Genomic DNA, 22,431 nt, shown 5'->3' with positions numbered 1-22,431 from the left:
GGCAAAATATAGACATTTTGCAATAACTGGATGTTTATTAGGTTTGCAAACAGAGCAGTAGACTTGCAAGTTTTGTATGTATGTGTGATTTATTTGAGATTTCTACTTAAATTTGCAAGTTCTTAAGAGTGTTTGTGTAATTACCAGTAGCGAATGACGCGCTGTCAGACACGTCACTGTGCGAGTGTTGTTACAGATACATAGATAGAGACAGATGGCAATTTATGAGCAAGCTTTTTTTTAATATCCTACTTCTCATTTTCACATACACGCGCATGCTTATACATCACAGACAGTCATCTAATCTGTGAAGCTGATGACTAGATGTGCTGCTCTCATCTATTGAATTAATGGAAATGCAACTCATGGCTGAATTTAATATATTTATTGCTAGACTAGAACCGTGTTATGTGTTTAAAAAGGGTAAACAGAAACATGTAGTAATATAATTAACAATAATTAGGCCATTAAAGATATATTCTCAATTTCCTTGTCTATTATTTCTTGTCAATCTTTTTACTCTTTCTGCCTTCATCTCTACAGCAGAGGAGCCTGGTAGGGGAGTGCGGGGCTTCACGCGAGATCCATCTCAGCTGCAGGGCTCCATCCTGCAGACAGCACTTAGAAAAAGCCCACAGGGCTTTGGGTTCACCATCATCGGAGGAGACCGACCCGATGAGTTCCTTCAGGTCAAAAACGTTCTTCCAGATGGGCCTGCTGCGCATGACAACAAGATCGCCTCAGGTAGGCTTCACCCACTGACCTACTGCTTATGAAAGTGCACTCCAGTGTCTGGATTGCACATGACCCTAATGCAAAGTCATACGAGGGGGAATTGCTAGAAGTTAACAGGAGACAAATGGACTTTTATTACTTGTCTAAACAAAACATAATCCAGTGTCACATTGACATGTGCACTGTTTGCATGTCATCTATGCCTATGCACACAATCGGGTTTGGCATCAGCGTAGGTACTGTACATAACCCAGTTTTATGTACCCTGAGTACACACTAACAAACACATTTAGACAAAAAAACGCAAAACAGGCGTTTCACTGTGAATGTCACATCGCTTGATCAAGCAAAGACAAACGTTCATTGGCAGTGTTCAGAGGAGCTGCTCTAAACATAGGAAGCTTCTGTCAATAAAGCACATGTTCAGTTTACGGTTGACACCCAGATTTTATATGCAGTCATATATTAGAGATTTAATAGGCCTGCAGACTGGTTGTCTTTTCATGGCTGGAGGGTGACAAGCATGCTTTCTATAAACTCACTAGTTCAACTGTCGTAGCACCTGCGTATTAGTGGTTCATTACATTCCCTCTGATTGAATATACAGTTACTTGCACTGTGATCACATGCACGGTGATTGTACAGTTGTAATTTGAATTACTGTTAGCGAAGCGTCTCAGGATTCACATTACAGTAATATTGATTGCATAGAATGCTTTTACAGCCATGCCAGTGTTACGACTGAGAACCAACAAGAAAATGGAGCATAGAATAATTATTTTCAATGTTTCATTTCCCTTGAGAATGAGGATAATTGATTAAACCAAAAACTGAATGTAATTAATTTCATTGGGTTATAATGGCGAGCGGTAGACTATAACAGCTTCATAATAGTTTTCTTTTTGATTTAAGACTTTCTGACTACAGGCCCGCAGCATTGATTTATGCCAATAGTAGGATGCTAACTCTCACCTACTGCTATTGTTTTGTGGATGTTTGTAAGTCATAAGAGCTATGTGTAGTGGATCCAAACAGGCACTACATCGGGATATGAACTCATTTCAGGAGTGAAACCTTAGCTGTGTTTGCTCAGAAATTGTATTGATTGCGTAGGTGGGTTGAATCCTCCACTGGGCTTTTAGCCAGCTAGCCAGTCAGCAATTCAGCCGGCCATTCAAACCCATATCTCAGCCAGGCCAAGGGTGATGAGAGTCGTCCCCCCCCCCCCCCCCCTCCCCCCTCCCTTCCCCACCCCCTGCCTTACAGGGAGATGAAAGGAGGAAGAAGAGAACAGCATGTCAGTGATCTTGTTCTATTTTATGCACACTCTCTCTCCATTCCCATTAACATCTTTGAATTTTCTAAAGAGTTGGAGGAGCAGGAGGAGAAATGCATACAGATTCTACTTATGCAATCCAGCTGGATAATTATAATTTCCCTTATTGTGGTAACTCCGTCAGTGACATTAGTGTGTCTTCTTTTATTTGCCTTTGTGTGCAAACAATTTTCGTATCGTTTGCATTCCTCCCAGTCATCACGGTCCACACTCTCTTAATTAGCCCATTTTACAAACATGTCAAATCTCTTTGTTTGTCTTCTAGGTGATGTGATTGTGGACATCAATGGGACATGTGTGCTGGGGAAGACTCATGCTGATGTGGTCCAGATGTTTCAGTCCATCCCGATCAACCAGTATGTGGACATGGTCCTGTGCCGGGGCTACCCTTTACCGGAGGACTCCAGCAGCAGTGAGGAGGCTTCAGGTGGCCTCTGCACCTCCAAGGACACTTCCCCTTCCCCCTCCACCTCCACACCACAGGACCCCCATTACACAATCCCAGATGGAGGAACCCTCTCCAGGCAGACTGCCGCAGTGCCACCCATGACCAACGGAGGACGCCACCACCACCATCCTCACTCCCACCAACACCATCACCACCTTCCTCACACCCACAACCAAGAGGGCCCTGACCCCACTCTGTTGCAGCCAGAGCTCGTGAGTGTACCCTTGGTTAAAGGCCCTGGAGGTTTTGGATTCGCCATTGCCGATTGCCCTCTGGGCCAAAAGGTGAAGATGATCCTGGATGCCCAGTGGTGTCGCGGTTTGCTGAAGGGCGACGTCATCAAAGAGATCAACAGACAAAATGTCCAGACGTTGAGCCACTCCCAGGTTGTGGACATCCTCAAAGACTTGCCTGCAGGCAGCGAGGTTAACGTGCTGGTGCTTAGAGGAGGTGAGTCGACAGAAATGAGAGTTCACATTGCTGCAAGAGCCACAGGTACTGTAAGCCTGCGACATTGCACTAATCCTCAGAAGTATGTTACAGCTGGCGGGGTCACAGTGCTGATGCTGTGACATCTCTGCTGTTAAATCGTCGCTGTCTATATTAATTTACTCAGGTTACTGTTCAGACAACAAACAGGTATTTGTGCCTGGAGATAGTTTAGCGGTTTAGTCCCACGCTTCTGAAATCATGTTAATCCCCGCACAGCTTTGTGTCGCCAGTAGTCTGCTTCTCTCTTACTCCCCCTTCCTCCTAAAGGAAAACAACCAGTGAAACAATAGAGGTGAGGAGCCCACCTGCTTGCATTTGAAATTAATTTCTTGAAAAGAGACAGTGAGAAAGCAGCATCGGTAGACCAGCGTTGTCAAAGGTCTATCCAGAAGAGGGGAAATTTAATGTCACATGTACAGTGTTTTAATTGGACGAATAACAGGGTGGATTATGGTGTTCACCGGTAAAGCTATAGGTATTGCTACAGGACAAACAGACCCTCCCAATGTTAAATAAAGCAATTTCACGCTCTGGTCCACACCAACTCTGCATCATCCACCATGCACCTTCCCAAACAGAGAGGAAGTCATGCTTAGTCACATGGTGAGCTGTACTCAGAAGGTGCAGAGAAATGGCAGTTTCTGTGATTCACTTGCTGCTTAGAGAGAGAGAGAGAGAGAGAGAGAGAGAGCGGGAGAGGAGGAGAGGCAGAGCATGGTGGGTAATCATTACCCTTTTTCTTACTTCAGGCTTTCACTGATTTGAAGGGCTTGTTCCCTTTTGCCTTTACTGCAGTGCAGTAGCCTAGATTCAAGAGATCAGTGTTGCACCCACATATCAGTTGTACTCAGCTGGGCTCTGCTCTGAGCTCCAGGGGTTTGTCCTGCGTGTGTGCGAGTGCTGCTGTTATTAAGTTTTTGCCCATGTGTGCTAGCCTTATATGCATCTTTTTGATGGTTCTGCGGTTGCATATCCAGGCTGTGTTACTGCTTAAAAAGGAGCAGGAGATCACAGCTTTCCAGGACTAATAGGAGCAACGCTGCGGGGCTTCCCTCCGGACACCCATAGACCAGCATTAGGTTAGGCTTTACTCCCAGCCACAGGCTAGAACTCCCTTCCGATGACAGCAGCAGAGAGAAATGAAACAGGAAATTATTTGGCCCTGCTCCCTGTTCTGGATTTAAATCTGGAAATGAGACAAAGTGCCCTTCCCCGTGGGATATGCACTGTACTCAGCGGATGAAGAGATATGATCAGGGACTGTCAATAGAGAGATACCACCAGTGCATTTACAGTATTAATATTTTAAAAGGAATTAATCAAAACTTGAAGTTAATCTCTCCTAAGCTTACACCAGGAAACATTCATTAAAACAACTAATTTATCAAAATTTGCTGATGACTTTTGCATATGTGTAATGGAAATCTACAGACAGTGAGAGTATTTACGGTGTTCTAGTAGGGTAGCAAACAGCTGGCGAGGTTTACTCTGAGAAGTGCATGTTTTCCCATGGCTTAGCATCACCTCTGTGTTTCCCACAGTGTCCTGACTCCTAAACTATTTGTGCTACTGTGGTATACTGCCCCCTACTGGTTGAATTATATTATGACTCACTAACAGAGAGGAAAGCAGAAGGAGGTATCACCAAATAGTTACAAATCCTCTAGGCGATATTATTACAGTAAGTTCACGAAGTTACGAAGTGCAGAAAAAGGCGTAAGAAGTGGGAGAGCTTCTACCGCTGAAGGCCAGTAGGTCAGTAGTGTGAAGAAAACCGCAAGTACAACTCATCCTTTAAGCCTTTAAGCCATTCGATAATAGGTGTTGTTGTTTTCTTAAACAGTTAAATTCAGAATTTAATCTCTTCTTCTGCTTCTTTGCTTACAGGTCAGACATCTCCTGTGAAATCTCTAAAACCAGTAAGTTGTAAAATACATCTTTGCATTTTGTCCTGTAGGTTGGAACAAAGAACATACAGATGATAAAACTGCTGCTGAATTATTAAACAGAAAAAAGGTTTCAAGTTTGTCTTGGTTACCCATAAGCACCACTCAGTGTGTCTGCTGTGGAAGCTGTTATAGCTACATTATTCAGGGAGCCCACATTAGCCGGGCTGTTATTTCTGGAACTGCATGTGGGTAAATATGCTGGCTCCTGGCAAACAGCAACTTAACATCCCTCTGCGTATGGGTGTTTAAGATGATATGCCATGTTCAACAGCTTGTTGCTGTATTGCTCCTCCATGCTGCACTCTTAAAATAGAGAGGAGCTGAGACAGCAACAAGCTTACTCATACTGTTTTATTGGTTCAACACAGAATGACTGTGTGGTTGCACTATTCAAAAAAAAAAAAAGACCAGTGCAGTTGTTTGGGCTCGCAATTCTGCAATTTTCCAGCCTCTATTTTTGACGTAAAACATTGACATAAATAAGACAATATATCATACTATATATTATTAAATAAAGTATATTATACATTTAAAGTGTTCTCAAGGAATACGTGATTTGTTTTGTGGATGTTTGCCTCGTGATCACCGGAAGTTATTTCTGTTATTTCTCTTTTTGCAGTGCACAGCTCCCATGTCCCAAACCCTGTCCCAGCCCGCTCCTCAACAGGTGCCCCATCCCTGTTCCCAGCCCGTAACACAGCCGCAGCGACAGGATATAATCAACAGCCCGGAGGCCCTGGCTCACCCGGAGGTGCCCCCCAACCCGCTCCCCTTCTCTACCAACACGCTACGTTCGTCTTCGCCCAAACCGGACGCATCTGAGCTCTACCTCAAGTCTAAGGCCATGTTGGACAGCAAGCGTAAGTATCCGTGATGTACTGCGTAGTGGTTTTCATCCTCATGGTTCAGGACTCCTGTTGAAAACAACGGACCACCCACCCGCCATTTTTCAACATGATCATGGATGCACAGATTTCTGTGTGACAAGACTCGCAGATAATGACTTTTTTTTTCATATCAATTCATCTCACAATTATTTTTCCAATTCATCAGTTAAATGTATAGTCAAATGTAATTACGTCCATCACAAGAGTCTACACTGATGTGTGTGTAGTGTTAAATGTACAATAATATGAAACGGAGAAAACAAATCTTCTCAAATTAATTCACATTTTAGAAGCTACAACTAGCAATTGGTTTGTTTTTACATGATAAATAAGCTTAACAATTAATCTAAGTATTTCATCATTTCAGCTCTAATTGTGAAATTAAATAATGTTGTATTATTTTAGGGTATTTTATCTGATGTAGGACATCTAATGATCTCAGTTATGACTTTAAACAACCACTGATAAGTAAGATAAAATGATATAATCTTTGTAGTTAATTGAATTGAATATTTTTTAACTGGTGAAATGATTTAAGAACTCCCTAGCAGTAGAACAACTGCATTATACAACACACACGTTGTCCACATGCCCGACAAACACTGTGATGTCTGGTTGACTTCACCCACAAACGGCATAATTAATGTGTTTTGTCTTTCGTGGCTATTTTAAATAAAAAGACTCATTCTTTCACTCTTTCCCCTCCTCTGCAGCTCCCAATACCAAGGACCTGGATGTGTTCATCAAAAGAAACCAGGAGTCAGGCTTTGGCTTCAGAGTCCTTGGAGGCGAGGGGCCGGATCAACCGGTAAGTAGCGGCGATGCACGTCCAGTCGTGAACTGTACATCCATAGCTTGGCATGCTGCTAGAATCCCAAACCCTTAGTTACTACAGACCAACAGGCAGACGCTAAGCAAATCAATATTTGTGCTGCATTCAGTTACTTAAATAGCCAGAATTTCTACTATTGCTGCAGGACAATGGGGAAATAAATTGTCAATAAAACAGCAAACTCTATTTTCCACTTTGGAAACAAGGCATCAAATACTCAAAGCAACTGAGAGGATTTCAACCGATTATTTACCACGAAGCCAGTCAGTCCTGCGCTCACTCTGGCTCAGATCAGCGTGTCAACTTGTTTTCTCTTATATACTCTCTCGCTTCCTCAGGTGTACATCGGTGCCATCGTGCCGCTCGGTGCGGCTGAGAAGGACGGGCGTCTGCGGGCGGGGGATGAGCTGCTTTGTATAGATGGCGTGCCAGTTAAGGGCAAATCCCACAAACAAGTGCTGGAGCTGATGACCAACGCCGCCCGTAACGGCCAAGTCATGCTCACAGTCCGCAGGAAACTGTCACATACAGGTTGGTCTACTTTTGAATAATCAGCTCCGTGTTTCTCTGAGGACGCTCGAAGCCTTAAAGGATTGTTTTTTTTTTTTTTATGCCTATTGTTTAGATCTGTATGCTAGAGGAAAAACCTCTGAGCCACAGCTTTGATCTTGGATTTTTTTCACTAATCCTTTAAATTTGTTCTGGATGACTTCCTTGCGGATAAATCTGAATAAATGAACTTCGACCGAAATTGAATTTCAGGATGTTATTCTACGCACAGTTTTCCTGAAAAGAAAAAATAAAGCTTTGAACGAGGCTTCTATATTTACTTTAATAACAAGGAAAGTGAATGAAGAATTTCATCCCCATACACGGAATAAAATTGCCTCACAGTGGCTCACAATAAACAGTTTGAGATTGTTTTCTCTGTGTTTATCTGTTGAAGCTGATTGGAGTTGTGTGTGAAGGGCAGTGGAGATTAGATCAGCTGGTGGAGTTGATTTACATCTCAAAGGATGGAAAAAAAAAAAAAAAAGAATATGCTGAGTTTTCTTTTTTCAACAGCACGAACCTTTTCTGCATTCAGGCTTGTTTACCCCCGCAAATAACCACTCCATGAATAGTACAAGCACTTTTTGAAATTACTTTGGATTTGATGTATTGCAACAACAGCTTTTGATCACGTTGCTGAAATTAAGCATCAATCATGTAAGGGTTTGTGATTTCAAAGCAAGGGGTTTAGAAAGAGATTCCCTAATGCCGGCTGATAAAACAGGGACTCAGCAAAACAAGCACACAATGAAGAGAGATCTCAGTATCGGAAAAGTGGCTTGTCTTGAATAAAACCGTTGTGTTTTGCATTATTTATGGAAGGATCTTTAGAATTATAAATTCTGGCAAAGAATTGTTCATTTGTGACCAATTGTGAAGCTCTAATCCAAATGTGTTTGTGAATGTCAGCATTCTCCCGTGTTTCTATGCGTTGTTATTTGTCAGATAACGGTGAGGAGGACAGCAGCCAGCAGCCGCAGCAGGTAGCGTCCGCCCTGGTCAACAGCTCTCCCAAGATGCCTCGCGTCGAAGTGCCGAACGCTGTCTTGCCCTCCCAGCCGTCTCGGCCAGAGTGCTTTGACGTTACTCTGCAGCGCAAAGACAACGAGGGCTTCGGCTTCGTCATCCTCACCTCGAAGAACAAGCCCCCGCCTGGAGGTCAGGAATGAAGAAAAACACATCTTATATAAATATGGGAGTATGAGGTCATTTAGGGCTTAACAGTGGTCTGCAGCATATTTAAGAAATGTTGAATGTTAGAACATATAATGCTAAATATAGCCAAAATAAAAAAAGTTAGCCTGAGATCAGATCTAGGTAGTATTTAAGTAAGCAGTTGATGGTTCAAAGCGTAACAAAGAGATAAGAAAGCGTGATATAAACATGCAAAACAAACAGGTGTGGCAGGTTGTCATTCCTCTGCTTTTCTCTGTTCTAGTAATACCTCACAAGATCGGCCGTATCATCGAGGGCAGCCCTACAGACCGTATAGGTCAGATGAAGGTGGGGGACCGTATATCAGCCGTCAACGGTCGGTCCATCATGGAGCTGTCGCACAACGACATCGTCCAGCTCATCAAGGAAGCCGGCAACTCCGTCACACTCACTGTCGTACCTGAAGACGGTAGGTTGACGGTGGAGAAAGTCTCATTTCTGTGAAGCTGATTTCCAGAAGAGAAGGGTTTTGAGATTGTTTTGTAGCAAATCGCAAGAGTGTGGTCTTCCTATTCGTCATTCTAAACGGGTGGTGTTGTATGAATTATGTTCTTACAGACAGCGCTCCTCCATCTGGAACAAATTCAGCCAAGCAGAGTCCTTCAGCACAACACAGAGCTGTGGGCCAACAGCCTCCCAGCTATCCAGACAGGTACACGACGAGGATACACACATACTCCCGTGCAAGCATAAGCATTCACACAGGCTTGCCAGCATCCCTTTCAGACACTGAGTCCATTGGAGACAATTTAATACAAGCTCTGCTACTTGAACCATAAATTAGCCCCAATCCTCTGAAAGCAGACTCTGGTTTGTGCTACATCGTGGCCCATTACCATTTCTTGTGGCCTGCATTTTCCTTGTTATTCAGAAACACAGAAAATCCCCCCCCCCCCCCCCCCCCCCCCCCCCCATGGTCACTGTATGGATGGTGAAGCAAAAGAAATAGATGAATAAGGAGTCTCACTTTCTCTTTGATCTTTCTTTTTTTAAAAGAAAGATTACCTGTGTCAGAATTTTTAATCCAGTGCCGCTGCAGCAATTCTCCACCATCATTTCTCTCTCTTTCTATTTCTTCTCACCCGTTCTGTTTCACTGCCTATCAGCATGTGTTCCTCTTGTCCTCATTTAGCTCTCTGTCCATTCCTCAGCAGCACCCACCCACCCTCCTCCTTCTCTGTCTAATCTCCAGCACATGCCTTGGGTCAGTCCAGGCTATATATGAGTTGTGGTTGTCAGCTCGGCTACATGAAGTGTGTAAACGCTTCTCTATGCCAGAGCTGCTAAGAAGGCCTAGACTCTTTTAGATAGTGTGTCAGCATAGCTAAGTTTCCACAAAGGCATTGTAATGAGCTCTGCGGAGCATTAAAGTATGCCCCCCCCCCCCTTATCTGCCACTGAACTGTAAAAGCGACACAGCTTTCTGAAGGATTTACATTGGTCTCTGTGCGTTGTATAATGAAACCGACCCAAAGAGGCTCCCGCTGCTGTAATGAAGGCGTGGCAGTGTGTGGATCATACCGGACACAGCTGAGAGCAAAGAGAATGAGACTCTGTCTACACAATATAGAGCATCTATATAATTATATATAATTCTCTTGCATGGGTTGCCCCACAGCAGAGCTTGAATCCTTTACCTTTAGACCTTACACAGACCATAAAACTGTATTTTGTGCTTCTGAATAAATTGGTATATATGAATATTGTTTATACCTGTATCTATATCTCTATATAACATATTCACACAGTGACATTATAACTGTTTGTATTGGCTTATTACATACTTCATACCCAGCTATCCATATTATCTAGTTAATCACACTCCTCCAAACATAATATAAAATATAATGAAATTCTCAGCATTTTTATGTAACCCAAGTTTTTTAAATTTTCCATTTTATTGTGTTTATTTATCTTTTAGTTTATGTACCTGCACAAATAGTCTACTTCTTTGAATCCTGGTCATCACAGGTCCTTTCTGTGTGTAGTTTGCATGTTCTCTCTGTGTTACCGTGGGTTACCGTTGGGTGCTCTGACTTCCTGCCACCATCAAAGACATGTATGTTAGGGTTAATAGTCCTGTCAGTGCCCCTGACCACCACTGGCACTGGCAAAAAGAACTAAAGTTGATCCCCAGGTGCTGCACCACAGCTGCCCACTGTGTATAGGATGGGTCAAATGTAGTTGTTTCAATGTATATGAGTGCTGTGAAATGACAATAAAGAAATCTTAATGTCAAATCTTAATCTTAAAAGACACCTCACCAAAAAAAAGCAATGAAAACAATAACATTTGAAATGCTTTTTCTCTGTGCTGACATTTGTTTCTCATCTCAAGAAGAGATATTGTGACATTTTGTAATACAACAAGACTTCATATCTGTAGTATGTCAATCACACTTTATAATGTGTTTGTGGTCTCCTCTGCGGTAGGAACGGTGACTCTCTCCCACCAAGTGAGATGGGAACACTTATCACGTCAGGCCCTAAACAGGTGAGACCGTAGCCATAGTTACTGAGTGTTTCTCTTCTTTTGTGATAAAATACATATCAACCATGTAACAGCAGTTTTCCAGGTTCCAGTCTCAAAAGCTCATATTCTTGTGTGTGAACAACCAGGGCTGTTTCGTGGTGGAGCTGGAGCGCAGCCAGCGAGGCTTCGGCTTCAGTCTGAGAGGAGGGAAAGAGTATAACATGGGCCTGTTCATCCTTCGACTGGCTGAGGACGGACCTGCTCTTAAAGACGGCAGGATACATGTGAGTTATCTCGCTTGTCACTCTCTGACTTGGGAATAAACTGGTCAACACTACTTTGCACTATAGCACTTTAACTTAAAAAGAAGAAAATAACAGTAAACACACTTATACTCACTGTTTGTGACATGTAAGAATGAAATCTATATGCATCACAGGTTGGAGATCAGATAGTGGAGATCAACGGCGAGGCCACCCAGGGCATCACACACACTCGGGCGATTGAGCTGATCCAAGCAGGAGGCAGCAAAGTTCATCTGCTGCTCCGACCTGGCCAGGGCTTAGTCCCTGATCACAGTGAGTGACAGCTGAGAACTGTCAGTGTTTGCCATTGCACATAGATCTATGCAATAGCATATTAACCATACATATATAGAAGCTTTTGTATGGATATGCTTGACAGCAGGGTGCTGAGTTTCTTTATTCTCATGCATGTGTTGCGAGCTTCTCTCTTGACCTGTCTCTCCTCTCATTCTCTCTCACTACTTTTGATCTTAATCTTCCTCTTGTGCTCTTTATCTGCCTTGCTTTCTCTGTTTTTCTGCATCGGCACGGCTGTCTATTTCTACCTATTTATCTCTTCCTCCTATAGGTCTGAACTCTTCTTCCACCCTGTGCTTCTACATGAAACCAGAGCATCACTAAAGGCCTCACTGCTTTTCTTGGTCTGTCCCTAATAACTGTGGTAAACCTTGTACTCCTCCTATTTTTGCCTTTGACCTCTCCTTTCAAAGTGATTCATACCCCAGATTTTAAGTGTCGTTCTCTGTCCCTTCCTTTCACCCTATGATCAATCTGAAATAGATCAGTTATCTGTGACTCAGTAAACACTCCATTTATCATACAGTGAGTAGAGGGCTAAACCAAAGCAGTGAGTCCTAGAAGAACGAACAGACCTGCAGGAGCACTGGGAGGCTTCAGAGCCCCGCAAGTTATTTTAAGGGTACAAAAACCTTTAGATGCCACTGAACACACACCTCATCCTGAGCGTGAATGAAGATGGAGACATAGAGAAAAGTCCTTAACTAGATATTGATCAGTGAGTGACAAATGGTAAAAGGATCTGTGTGCATTCACTGGCATCAACCTTACAATACGAAGACAAAAAATTAGAATGAATTTCTATGAGTTGTTGCTCCTAGAAATCCAAAAGCTCATTTCAGCACCACTAAGTCATCACTCTTCACTTTCTGTCTCTGGTTTTTTCTGCTGCATAATCTGCTCTCAGTCACAGCTGTGCAATTTTTATCAGCTCAGGGGAAAATTGAAACGTCAGTGCGGGGCGAACGCTCGCACCTTTTTCCGTTGATGGCTATGTCGTTGGCTGATACATATCTCAACCAGGGCAAATATTTAGAGGGATATTACGGAGGGTTATTATATAAAGCGAGCTAGGTGGAAAAAAAAATATTTTCATAGATGAGAATATTGTGCTTTTGTTGCATGACATGTATTATTATCTTTATTTTTTCTTGAATGTGCAAAATGTATTCTATTAGCTTGTGTTTCCTTGAGAACACATGTTTTTGCACAGCTAGAATTATTTCTTATTCTCCGCTGCTTGCTTCTCAGGTTCAAAGGACAAAGTAACCATTCCAACCTCAAGCTTTCCCAGACTTTCTGTATCTGACGGGCAGTCATCTCCAGCTTCTCCATCCTCTGTCTCCCTCTCTACCTCGGAACTGTCTCCTTCTTCACCCAAAATAACCGTTGAGTTCTCTGGGGGGGACCCCAGGGCAACCGGGTCCCCTGTGGCTGGGCAGGAACACGCACAGCAAGCTAACAGATCAAGAGGACAGCAGCTCTCCCACCACAACCATAAGCGTACCACCAGCCCCAGCACCCAAACCAGAAAAACAAGCAGGAGCGACTCCAAGTCCGCTAGTCCCAAGAGAGCCACTGATGGCTGGGCAGATCACGTAGAGCGCTCCCACAGCCCCAGAAAAACAGAGCGAGGCCACAGTGGATCCTTAGAGGACATGAGCAGGGATAGAAAAGCCCAAGGGCAGAGAGACTACCACTCCTCTAGCCCCAGGAAGAACTCCAAGAGGGAACATGACCCTGCTGTGCCTTTGAAGAACCTGGAGGACCCCCAGAGCCCCAGGCGTCCAGCTGGCCAACAGCCCAGCGTTTCCTCCGGTGAAGGGAAAGACTGGAGATACAAGGATGAGGATGTAGCCTACTGGCAGGAGAGGGGGGCTACAGAGAGTGGAGACAGAAGTTGGGGGACCAGCGATCGCCACAAGAAGGGAAGAAGGGCTGAACAAGAGGCACAAAAATCGTATTCCCCGATCCACAGGGAGAGGGCAGCGTCGGACGCTGACAGTAGCACCCTGAGCCGGAGGAGCGGAAGAGACAAGGGAGATAAGGAATATCGGGAGAGTAAGTACCGCGGGCCAGGTGAAGAAGTGAATAGAAAGGACCCCAGAGGTTCAAGCAGTAGCATCCAGGACCCCAGCTGCAACGGCACAACTATCAACAAGAAAGCTCCCATCACCCCGGGCCCGTGGAAAGTCCCGAGTTCTGCCAAGATCCAGTCCCAAGATCCAGTCCCACACAACATATGAGGGTATCTAATATCCTCCCCGGACTCTCCATCTATGTTAAGATAAAGCTGAGCCTCTGAGAGATAGACGGTTAAAATGGAAGGATTTTTTTTTTTTTAAGCAATTTCGGACAAAGCAGATCACTGTGTAACCAGCAACATAGCTTCTCACTGCTTATGGTTTTTTTTTTTTGTTGTTGTTTTTTCACCCAGTTTGCCTCCGTCAGTTTGCATCAAGCTACTGATGTCTGATCTGACATGCGTGCTCATACCTACATATGAGTATTTGTGCGGTGATGTGTGGACATGAGTGTGTAACAGGTGGTTTTCTGAGTGTGATTTTTTTTTTTTTTTTTGGATGTGACACTGAAGTCTATTTTGTGCCAATCAGAGACTCCGGTTATAAAGAAGCTGCTCCATATTGCACTCACTGTGAGACTGTTTGTGGGTAATAAGGTGAACTGCTCTCCCCATCTACCCACCTCAATGAAGGATCCTGCTTTTTTGGTTTTTGTTTTTTTTTTTGTCACTTTGAAGGTTTAAGGCACATTCATTCTGTCACTTCCTGGAAAGATTGATTCACTCTCGCTGTCACTGATGGATGTATTAAAGAGATGAAGCTGTTGAGTTTCTCTTCAATTGGCTGAAAAAAGTGACAGAGTATCCTCTAATTTGTTTACTGTCTTTTTTTTTTTTTTTGAGAGAGAGAGAGAGAGCCCGACCAGAGTTGTGAACTATGTGTGTGTGTTCGACAGCTTTCATACACGGAAAGACTTTCAGAGGGTGGACAAGACTACCCTGGAGCTTTATATGCATCAATCAGCAGACCAGATACTTGTGGTTCTAGTTCTAATGTTTGTTACATGTGTGTTAATAATAAAGCATAATGTAATTTATTGAAATTCTATGTAAACAAAACTGTTAGTACACATGTCCATGCTGACTCATTTCACTTTTGATGTGGACTTATAGAAAGAAATAGAATGTGTAGATAAAGCGTCACAGTGTAAAACACTTTGTTCAATGTGGTGACCGGTTGACATACTGCTGTTTCTCATTGTAATATCTAACACATCATACAGTACAACACTAAACTTATAGGAACTGCACAGTCTATACATTCTATTTCTAAGATTTCATGGTCTGTGAATGGTCACGCGAGCCTGATTCATAATGTTGTCTACTGTTAGCTGCTCTGTATTTTAGGTCCTCTGGCTATGTGTGTATGTATACAAACAGACTGGTAGGCCTATGTATTTTTAGATATCGCTGTAGCATTGACTATACTTAATCTGAGACATTATTTAACAAAGTGATTACACATATATTGACACATATTTTAGATAAGTTGGATTGGAACAGAGCTTGATTGTAAGACGTGAGACCTCTGCCTTCGACTTATTAAAAACTTTAAGAGACGCTTGTATTTTTAATCATCGTAAACCAAGGCACAAAAACTTTTTTTTTTTCCTCATTCTAACCTCCAAATCTATTTTTGATCAAAACGTTTTATTTAATCCATGACCCTATATGTGAGAAAAAGATAGTGTGTATATTTTTGACTTTGTTAGTCATTAACAACATCACGCCTGTCACTTTTGTGATTATAAATAAAGCCAGACTCCCCAAAGAATGCAGTTATTTTTCCACTCAAGGAGGGGAAAGCCATTAAAGTATGCTGCCCTTCGGCGGTTTGCACATAGTGCGTGATGTGAAAATGGCTTTAACGGCTGCTTCTTGGGGAGTCTGATTTGAAATTACACTATAAAAATTTTGGGGGAATTTATTGGGATCTGTTGTGCTCTGAAGACAAATTTTAGTGTTGTTTCAATGTCGCTACTGTGGTGTACAGAGACATCTAGTGGTTCATACACTGCTATTCACAAACAAGTCATTGCTTGAACTGTACCCTCATCAGCCTGCCTGTTTAAGGATGTACAGAAGTAACACATGCATCTCTTGGTCTGTGAGATCACTTATTAATTTATTGTTCACTTTATTGTCGATACGATGGGCTACTGTATTATTTACTGTTCATGCCATTACCATGTATGATACTGTGGCCTTGCATTGCTCCAACATATATTAAAAAAAAAAAAGTCTTTTAGTTTTGACATCATGGTAGTTGTAAATGTTTATAAATTGTACAGCACCTGTATAAATATTTGCCTTCATGCAGAAAAAAAAATCCTCTGTAAATCGTTTCATTATTTTTTTAAGGGAACTGAGAGGAAGAGATATAAAATGGGTGAAAAGAAATAATCTGGTCATGGCATTCTGTTCATGCACTGATAAATAAAGGTTTACTGAATAAACATGACTGATGTCTTCTTCTCATGCATTTAGATGAGCAAACTATATTGAGGCATGCTGTTGATCCTGTACTTACCTTTGGTAAAACAATTAGGTCTTTTACAAGATTCACACGTTCCTTCCCGCCTCACATACATTACAATATTACAGAGTTTTAAAAACTTCTTTTAACACGTCAGGTTCCTCCTGTTTATCAACATTAGCATAAGGTTAAGTGGACATTTTCACTTTAATAGTAATACGCCTCACACTGATTCATTATCGCTGTATACAGTGAAGCACTGCCTCTCGTGGCTATGTGATTAAATTAGCCATGACGTCACTTAAGCAGAAGTGAGTGCGTGCGAGTCTGCACGCAGTCAGTACAGTAACAAAACTCAAACTCCCGTGTAGCTTTGCAACAGAAGTAAACTACATAACCCACAGTTCCACGCGTTACGCATGCGCAACACAACCAAAAGAGCAACAAGGACTACAAATTCACGATAGGAGGACTACAATATTTGTGGGACATGCGCAGTAGGGATGCCGAGTCCTTTAAATGTACGTGCAAAGATGGCAGCTCATGTCGACTTGCTCCGTGGAAAAGTAGAAGAAGAAAAGATGAGGGACAATCTGGATAGATTCTTCAAAGAGAAGAAAAAGAAGAAGAAAAGAGACCTGTCGCCGTCAGCTGACAAACGGGAGAGGTCGGAGAAAGAGGCGAAGAAACTGAAGCTCCATCATCACCATCACCACCACCACCACCACCACCAACACCAACATGCTGAGCACCGGACCCAGCAGCCGCATCAGCTGCAGCAAAATCCTCAACCGCGCAACTTCAGCGGGGATAAACATGTTCTGCACAGCCACCACCACCATCACCATAATCACAGCCTCAGCAACGGCACGAAGAAGAACCTGCTGCCGCCTGTGCCTCTTCCTCCTCCTCCTCCTCCTCCTCCTCCGCCGCCGCCGCCGCGGAAGGTACCAGAGCAGCTGCGGAAGAAGCGAGCGGTTCCTCCCGAACCACCAGCTGCGCTCTTCACTTTCACGCCTCTCAAAGTGGCCCAGGCCAAACCCCAGGATTACAAAGAGAAGCATAGGGAGAAAGACCTGAATCTGAAGCTCAAGAAAGAAAATACTGAGGCAAATGTGAAGCACGCAGAACTGAAGAAAAATAAGGGTGAGTTTTGTTATTTTGGGGATAAAGAAAAGGGGCGTACACTGTTGGGGTCACTCTTACTGTGGTTTCCATGGGTGACAAGTTCCAAGAGGTTTCAGTTTTTTCAGTCACTTGGGGTTAATATTGTAACTGAACATAAATGCAATGAGTGTGTTGGTTATAACAGATTTCAGTCTCCTCTGTAACATTTACCTGCCTTCTTACAGGAAACGCATACTGTATAATAAAGCACTAAATCCATATACTTTACAAAATCTTATTAAAATGATCGTGTGTCAATCATCTCAGGGTGCATGGCATGGTATAAGTCTGGTAACTACTGTATAACAAAGTTGCGAGTGTGAGTAGCCATTGCTAAGTTAATGTTAAGTTAATGTTTAGTGCATTGGTTAGAGAATAATCCAATGTGGTGTTCAGCAGGGTTGCAGAGTATTACATAGCTAACCCTCCACTCTCTGACTTTAACCTGTATCCCTGTACCTGTAGAGCCAAGGCCCCACAACGAGAATGTCAAGTCTCTAACACTGGAGGAATATATCCTGAAGAAGAAAAAGAAGAAGAAGAAGCACCGTGAGGATGAGCACAGTGCCAAGAAGGTCAGATACATGCACAACAAAGCTGTTCAGACTGTATGCTCGGGGCTCGGAGCGGATCTCACCCTGCCCGTTCACCCTGATTCCTCTCCGTCTGTCAGCGTGAAACACGAAAGCAATCGCCAGCCTCCTGCCAGAGACACTGTGGACGACAACCACCAATCCTACCTCCATGCTCTCAAACTGGGACACGCTCCCTTCCTCTCCCACCAAGACCACTACATCCGCAGCTCCTGCCTCCAGACAGGCACCAGGTTTGGACGTTTCATACATGAGGAAAGGCAAGCTAACGGCGGGGCGTCAGTCCTGCACGCCTACGCCGATGAGTTAGCCTGTCTCAGTCCGGCTGAGATGGAGTGCTTCGCCCAGGAGTTCCTGGAGTTGGCCTTTGCTGAGAAGCCTAGAGGTGCAGCCACTTACGCCTTAGCAGTGGTGCACAGCGCGGCGGCCTACATACCTGACTTCCTGGATTATTTTGCCTTCAACTTCCCCAACACACCAGTCAAAATGGAGATACTGGGCAAGAAAGACATTGAGACCACCACTATTGCCAACTTTCACTCTCAGGTATGTGAAAAGACACGTGGACCTAAACAAAGGTTTTGAAACCGCACTCAACAAAATCCCACACACTTCATGAATCCATTTCATAGATCACAGCCTCTAAAGAGAGCATAACTCCATTATTGATTAACCTGTTGATTATTCTCTTCTTATTTTCTTGATAGATTGAATTGTTCAGTGATTCTTACAGCCCAAGTTGACAAAATTGCTTTTTTTTTGTCCGACCAACAGTCCAAAACTCAAAGAGATTTGATTTACCATCATAAAAGTGACGAAAAACCAGCAAATATTCACATTTTAGAAGCTGGTGTCAGAGAATTTTTTTACAATTTTGCTTAAAAAATTACTTGAACAATTAAGATAAGACTTTATTGATCCCTGATGGGAAATTACAGAGACAGACTGAGGTAAAAAAAAAAACATAAAGAACTATTTAAATAAAATAAAATATATGATTAAGGAAATAGAGGCGACACTAAAGAAGCTATACACAATATACACATTACTATTAATAATGAATAGACTATAAGAGTTGTGCAATTAATTTCGACTATCAAATTGTTGCTGATTAATTTGTTGTTAATTCACTTAGTGAATAATTGACTAATTGATTCAGCTCCAGTCTGAATCATAAAATATTGTGAGCTGCTCACTAAATTAAATTAGATACGTTGTTTGTTTCTTTCTTTTTTCAGATCGGTGGTAAAAAAAAAAAAAAAAAAGACGTCATAGAACGACGGCATAGAAAAGGAAGTGAAATGATGGTGTATTAAATATAATTTTGATTACAGATCATGTTTGACTCCTGTTAGTTTACTCGGTTCAAAGTACACTGTCGTTAAGTCAGAAGTTGTGCTGGTGCCAAGTCGTCCCTGTTCTTAAAGAGATCTATTAGAGAGCGAGAGTTGCTTTTGTTCCATGACGTCGTGAGATCGTATCTACTCTCACTGCCTGAGAAAGATGGCAGAGAGAGACAGAAAGTGAGCCAGGGTGTCTGCATACAGTTTGCGTGATGATAGATCTGCAGAGGACACCGAGAGCTCAGTGGTGTTCTGTTTATGTAGGGAAAAAAGACCTAGTTTGCTGATTTCACTACTGGAGATGCTTTGAGAGCAAAGTGATTACACTAAAATGCTTTGTTGTACCTACTTTACCCTTGTGGGTTAGTACTGCATAGAAAACATGTTCTACTGCTCATATATCAGGATCATTATGTCATGCAGGTTCATGTAGCCTTGGAGCCCTTTCTCTACAGCCATTACACAGCTGGCATATTTTTACACCGTTACCTGCAGGAGCTGTGAGATTATTTGTAAAACACACATCTCCTGAAGGTAGAGCAGTGATGACAATACTTATAATTAGTTACTTTCCACTCAAAGAACTTTTTATGGTATAGCAATCGCATCTTGTACCTCAGAACAGAGACTGAACATGCTCGGTCGAACAACAGACGGTGACGTTAACTGTTTCTCATTCTCCAGGTGAACCGGACTTACTGTTCAGGAACTTACCGGGCCGGACCCATGAGGCAGATCAGTTTGGTGGGAGCTGTGGATGAGGAAGTTGGAGACTATTTCCCAGAGTTCCTTGACATGCTGGAGGAGTCACCCTTTCTCAAGGTCAGAAGAAGATTTATTTTTGTATTTTTGTCATTGTTCTATAGAAAAAGTTTGTAGTCCAGCTTACACTAAACGACAGTTTTGTAAGTTCAGACCTAATATTTATACTTTACTGTATAGATACATAAAAAACATGTAATCATGAAACTGGTCTAAAGCCTTACTGAGAGTCAAAACAGGAACAATATGTTATTGACCGCCACCTGATATGATAGGGGAACTTAAACTCACAGCGCATCCATGAACTGTGCATCCTCCTCTATACTTTAGGCCAGAATCACTCTTACTGTGGTGAGTGCAGTACGTTGGAAGCTCATTAAGAAGTACAAGTGCCCCATATGGTCAAATCGCTCCATTGCTGATGCATTGTTATTGCTGCAACATCTGTTCAGTCTGTTGGTCTTTTGCTAGATTCTTGTATACACAGTAGATGTGCCTACAGGTGTCAGCAACATATATGCTTTACTGGTTAAAGCAAAGTAATGTACATCAGTTTAAGTGGGATCCTATTCCTAGGTTGGTCCTGTAAATTAGTTTTAATACCATAAAACAAAAACTCACATCTCTGTTTGTGAATGTCACTGTGTGTCACCACAGATGACCCTACCATGGGGAAGCCTCTCGAGTCTGAAGCTGGACTGTCGCTCTCAGAGTGATGACGGGCCCATCATGTGGGTGCGACCAGGAGAACAAATGGTGCCCACTGCTGACATGCCCAAGTCTCCTTTCAAACGGCGCAGGTACAACCCCAACTGCAAAGGAAATGAATGGTTCCATATCCATAAGATATGGAAATATAGAGAAAAGTAACTGTGATGATCAATTGAGGCAGAGGTGAAGTGCAAACTATACCTCTTGTGAGCAAACACAGGTGGAAATCAGTCTTCTCTTCCGTCCTCCATCACGTCCCCTCTCTTATCTTTTTGTCCAGGTCGATGAATGAGATCAAAAATCTTCACTACCTGCCGAGGGCCAGTGAACCCAGAGAGGTTCTGTTTGAAGACCGGACTAAGGCCCACGCTGACCATGTTGGCCAGAGTTTCGACTGGCAGAGCACTGCTGCAGTGGGAGTACTGAAGGCTGTGCACTTTGGAGAATGGTGAGTATTTTTTGGCCTGCTTCACCACAAATATTGTGGTTGTCAATATTTCGGATAATTAGACTTAAATGGACATAAATGCATGATGGCATGTGATGAGAACGGAGAAGTGACTTATCTGTGTGCTTTATGCTTAAAAAAAAATCTCTTACAGGAATAATCGACCTCGGATAACCAAAGATGTGGTTTGTTTCCATGCTGGGGACTTCAATAAAGTTGTGCAGATGCTGCAGCTGGATCTCTATGAGCCCCCAGTATCTCAGGTGAAAACTGGAATATTAATACATAATCCATATGGATGTGTGTCACAGTGCAGATCTTTTTGTTTGATTATAATACTACATGTGACGTATGCTGTACTGCTCAAATTTTAAACATGGAACCACTGTGTATCTTCATGCAGTGTGTCCAGTGGGTGGACGACGCCAAGCTCAACCAGCTGAGGAGGGAAGGCATCCGCTATGTCCGTGTCCAGCTCTGCGACGACGACATTTATTTCATCCCGAGGAACGTCATCCACCAGTTCAAGACGGTGTCCGCAGTCTGCAGCCTGGCCTGGCACATCCGCCTCAAACAGTACCATCCGGAGGAGAGGGACAAGGTGGAGGAGCACAGGCCCAGCGATCTCAGCCCCTCCTCCGGCCGAGTCTCTTTTCCCTCCCCTGCTAGGCCTGACGCCACCGCAACCCCCTGTGTGCAACCACAAGGAGACATCCAAGGTGGGGTGGCCAAGACTGAAGAACTAGAGTTCCAGAGGCCAGCAACACCTCCCCAGGAGCCTCAGCCGGCGCCTCCACAGCCCACCAAATCTGCTCATTTGCCCTCAACATACCAGGATCCCCACCTTTCCTCGGCACCAGTCCACTCCGGCTGTACACCTTCAAATGAGCCGGCCCTTCCAAAAACTCTCAGCCACACTGTAAGGTTCTCTAAATGACTTCTGTTCACCCTCTGCAACTTCTCTCTTTCTATCCACTGTGGGAGGTATCTGAAGGAATTTTAGACTAAAACTGACATCTGTGTCAATCAGGAAGCCTTTCAATTTAAATTATTCTTAACACTTTTTAAAAATCTTTTAATGTTGGTTAAAAAAAAAAAAGTCTCCAGATGTTGTGTTTTTCAGCCAAAGTACAATGTTTAATGGGACTATAAAATACTGCATATTTAGTTATTTTATATTTGATAGTCTCATTCAAGAGGTGTGTATCATAAAGAAGCTATTATTTTTAGACTTACAATATGAGTTGCCATGCTTAAGCGGGAAATTGTTCAAGTCACTTTTTTGGCAGAATTATTTAATGGGAGATGGAATCCAAATGTGCAGCAGT

At 43.0% G+C, this 22,431-nt stretch overlaps 2 protein-coding genes across 2 annotated transcripts in view; both read left to right on the top strand.

The window, feature by feature from the left end:
• The window catches only part of magi3a (membrane associated guanylate kinase, WW and PDZ domain containing 3a), a 121,183-nt gene extending 105,124 nt beyond the window's left edge, over nucleotides 1-16,059 (top strand). The window contains exons 9-21 of the mRNA XM_044350744.1: nucleotides 544-744; nucleotides 2,337-2,969; nucleotides 4,899-4,930; nucleotides 5,580-5,820; nucleotides 6,561-6,655; nucleotides 7,018-7,210; nucleotides 8,177-8,389; nucleotides 8,670-8,855; nucleotides 9,005-9,098; nucleotides 10,879-10,939; nucleotides 11,065-11,202; nucleotides 11,358-11,496; nucleotides 12,772-16,059. Coding sequence (XP_044206679.1) covers nucleotides 544-744; nucleotides 2,337-2,969; nucleotides 4,899-4,930; nucleotides 5,580-5,820; nucleotides 6,561-6,655; nucleotides 7,018-7,210; nucleotides 8,177-8,389; nucleotides 8,670-8,855; nucleotides 9,005-9,098; nucleotides 10,879-10,939; nucleotides 11,065-11,202; nucleotides 11,358-11,496; nucleotides 12,772-13,766 — 3,221 coding nt within the window. The 3' untranslated portion in view covers nucleotides 13,767-16,059. The remainder of the gene's footprint in view (nucleotides 1-543; nucleotides 745-2,336; nucleotides 2,970-4,898; nucleotides 4,931-5,579; nucleotides 5,821-6,560; nucleotides 6,656-7,017; nucleotides 7,211-8,176; nucleotides 8,390-8,669; nucleotides 8,856-9,004; nucleotides 9,099-10,878; nucleotides 10,940-11,064; nucleotides 11,203-11,357; nucleotides 11,497-12,771) is intronic.
• A 519-nt stretch (nucleotides 16,060-16,578) lies between these two features.
• LOC122981908 (lysine-specific demethylase 9) lies at nucleotides 16,579-22,182 on the top strand. Its single transcript, XM_044350746.1, has 7 exons — nucleotides 16,579-17,225; nucleotides 17,712-18,385; nucleotides 19,867-20,004; nucleotides 20,602-20,744; nucleotides 20,936-21,103; nucleotides 21,258-21,366; nucleotides 21,507-22,182. Exons 1-7 carry the CDS (start codon nucleotides 16,583-16,585, stop codon nucleotides 22,038-22,040), a joined length of 2,409 nt encoding a protein of 802 aa, XP_044206681.1. The 5' UTR covers nucleotides 16,579-16,582; the 3' UTR covers nucleotides 22,041-22,182.
• The last annotated feature ends 249 nt before the right edge of the window (nucleotides 22,183-22,431 follow it).

The sequence above is a fragment of the Thunnus albacares genome, chromosome 5 (genome assembly GCF_914725855.1).
Source record: "Thunnus albacares chromosome 5, fThuAlb1.1, whole genome shotgun sequence".
NCBI lineage: Eukaryota > Metazoa > Chordata > Actinopteri > Scombriformes > Scombridae > Thunnus > Thunnus albacares.
The sequence above is the reverse complement of the archived record's forward strand: the minus strand, read 5'-3'. Positions and strand labels throughout refer to the sequence as shown.

Coding starts and splice junctions, on each gene's coding strand:
- LOC122981908 (XM_044350746.1), top strand. CDS start 16,583: ATGCCGAGTCCTTTAAATGTACGTGCAAAGATGGCAGCTCATGTCGAC. Junction 17,226..17,711: donor AGAACTGAAGAAAAATAAGG/GTGAGTTTTGTT, acceptor CTGTACCTGTAG/AGCCAAGGCCCCACAACGAG. Junction 20,745..20,935: donor TCTCCTTTCAAACGGCGCAG/GTACAACCCCAA, acceptor CTTTTTGTCCAG/GTCGATGAATGAGATCAAAA.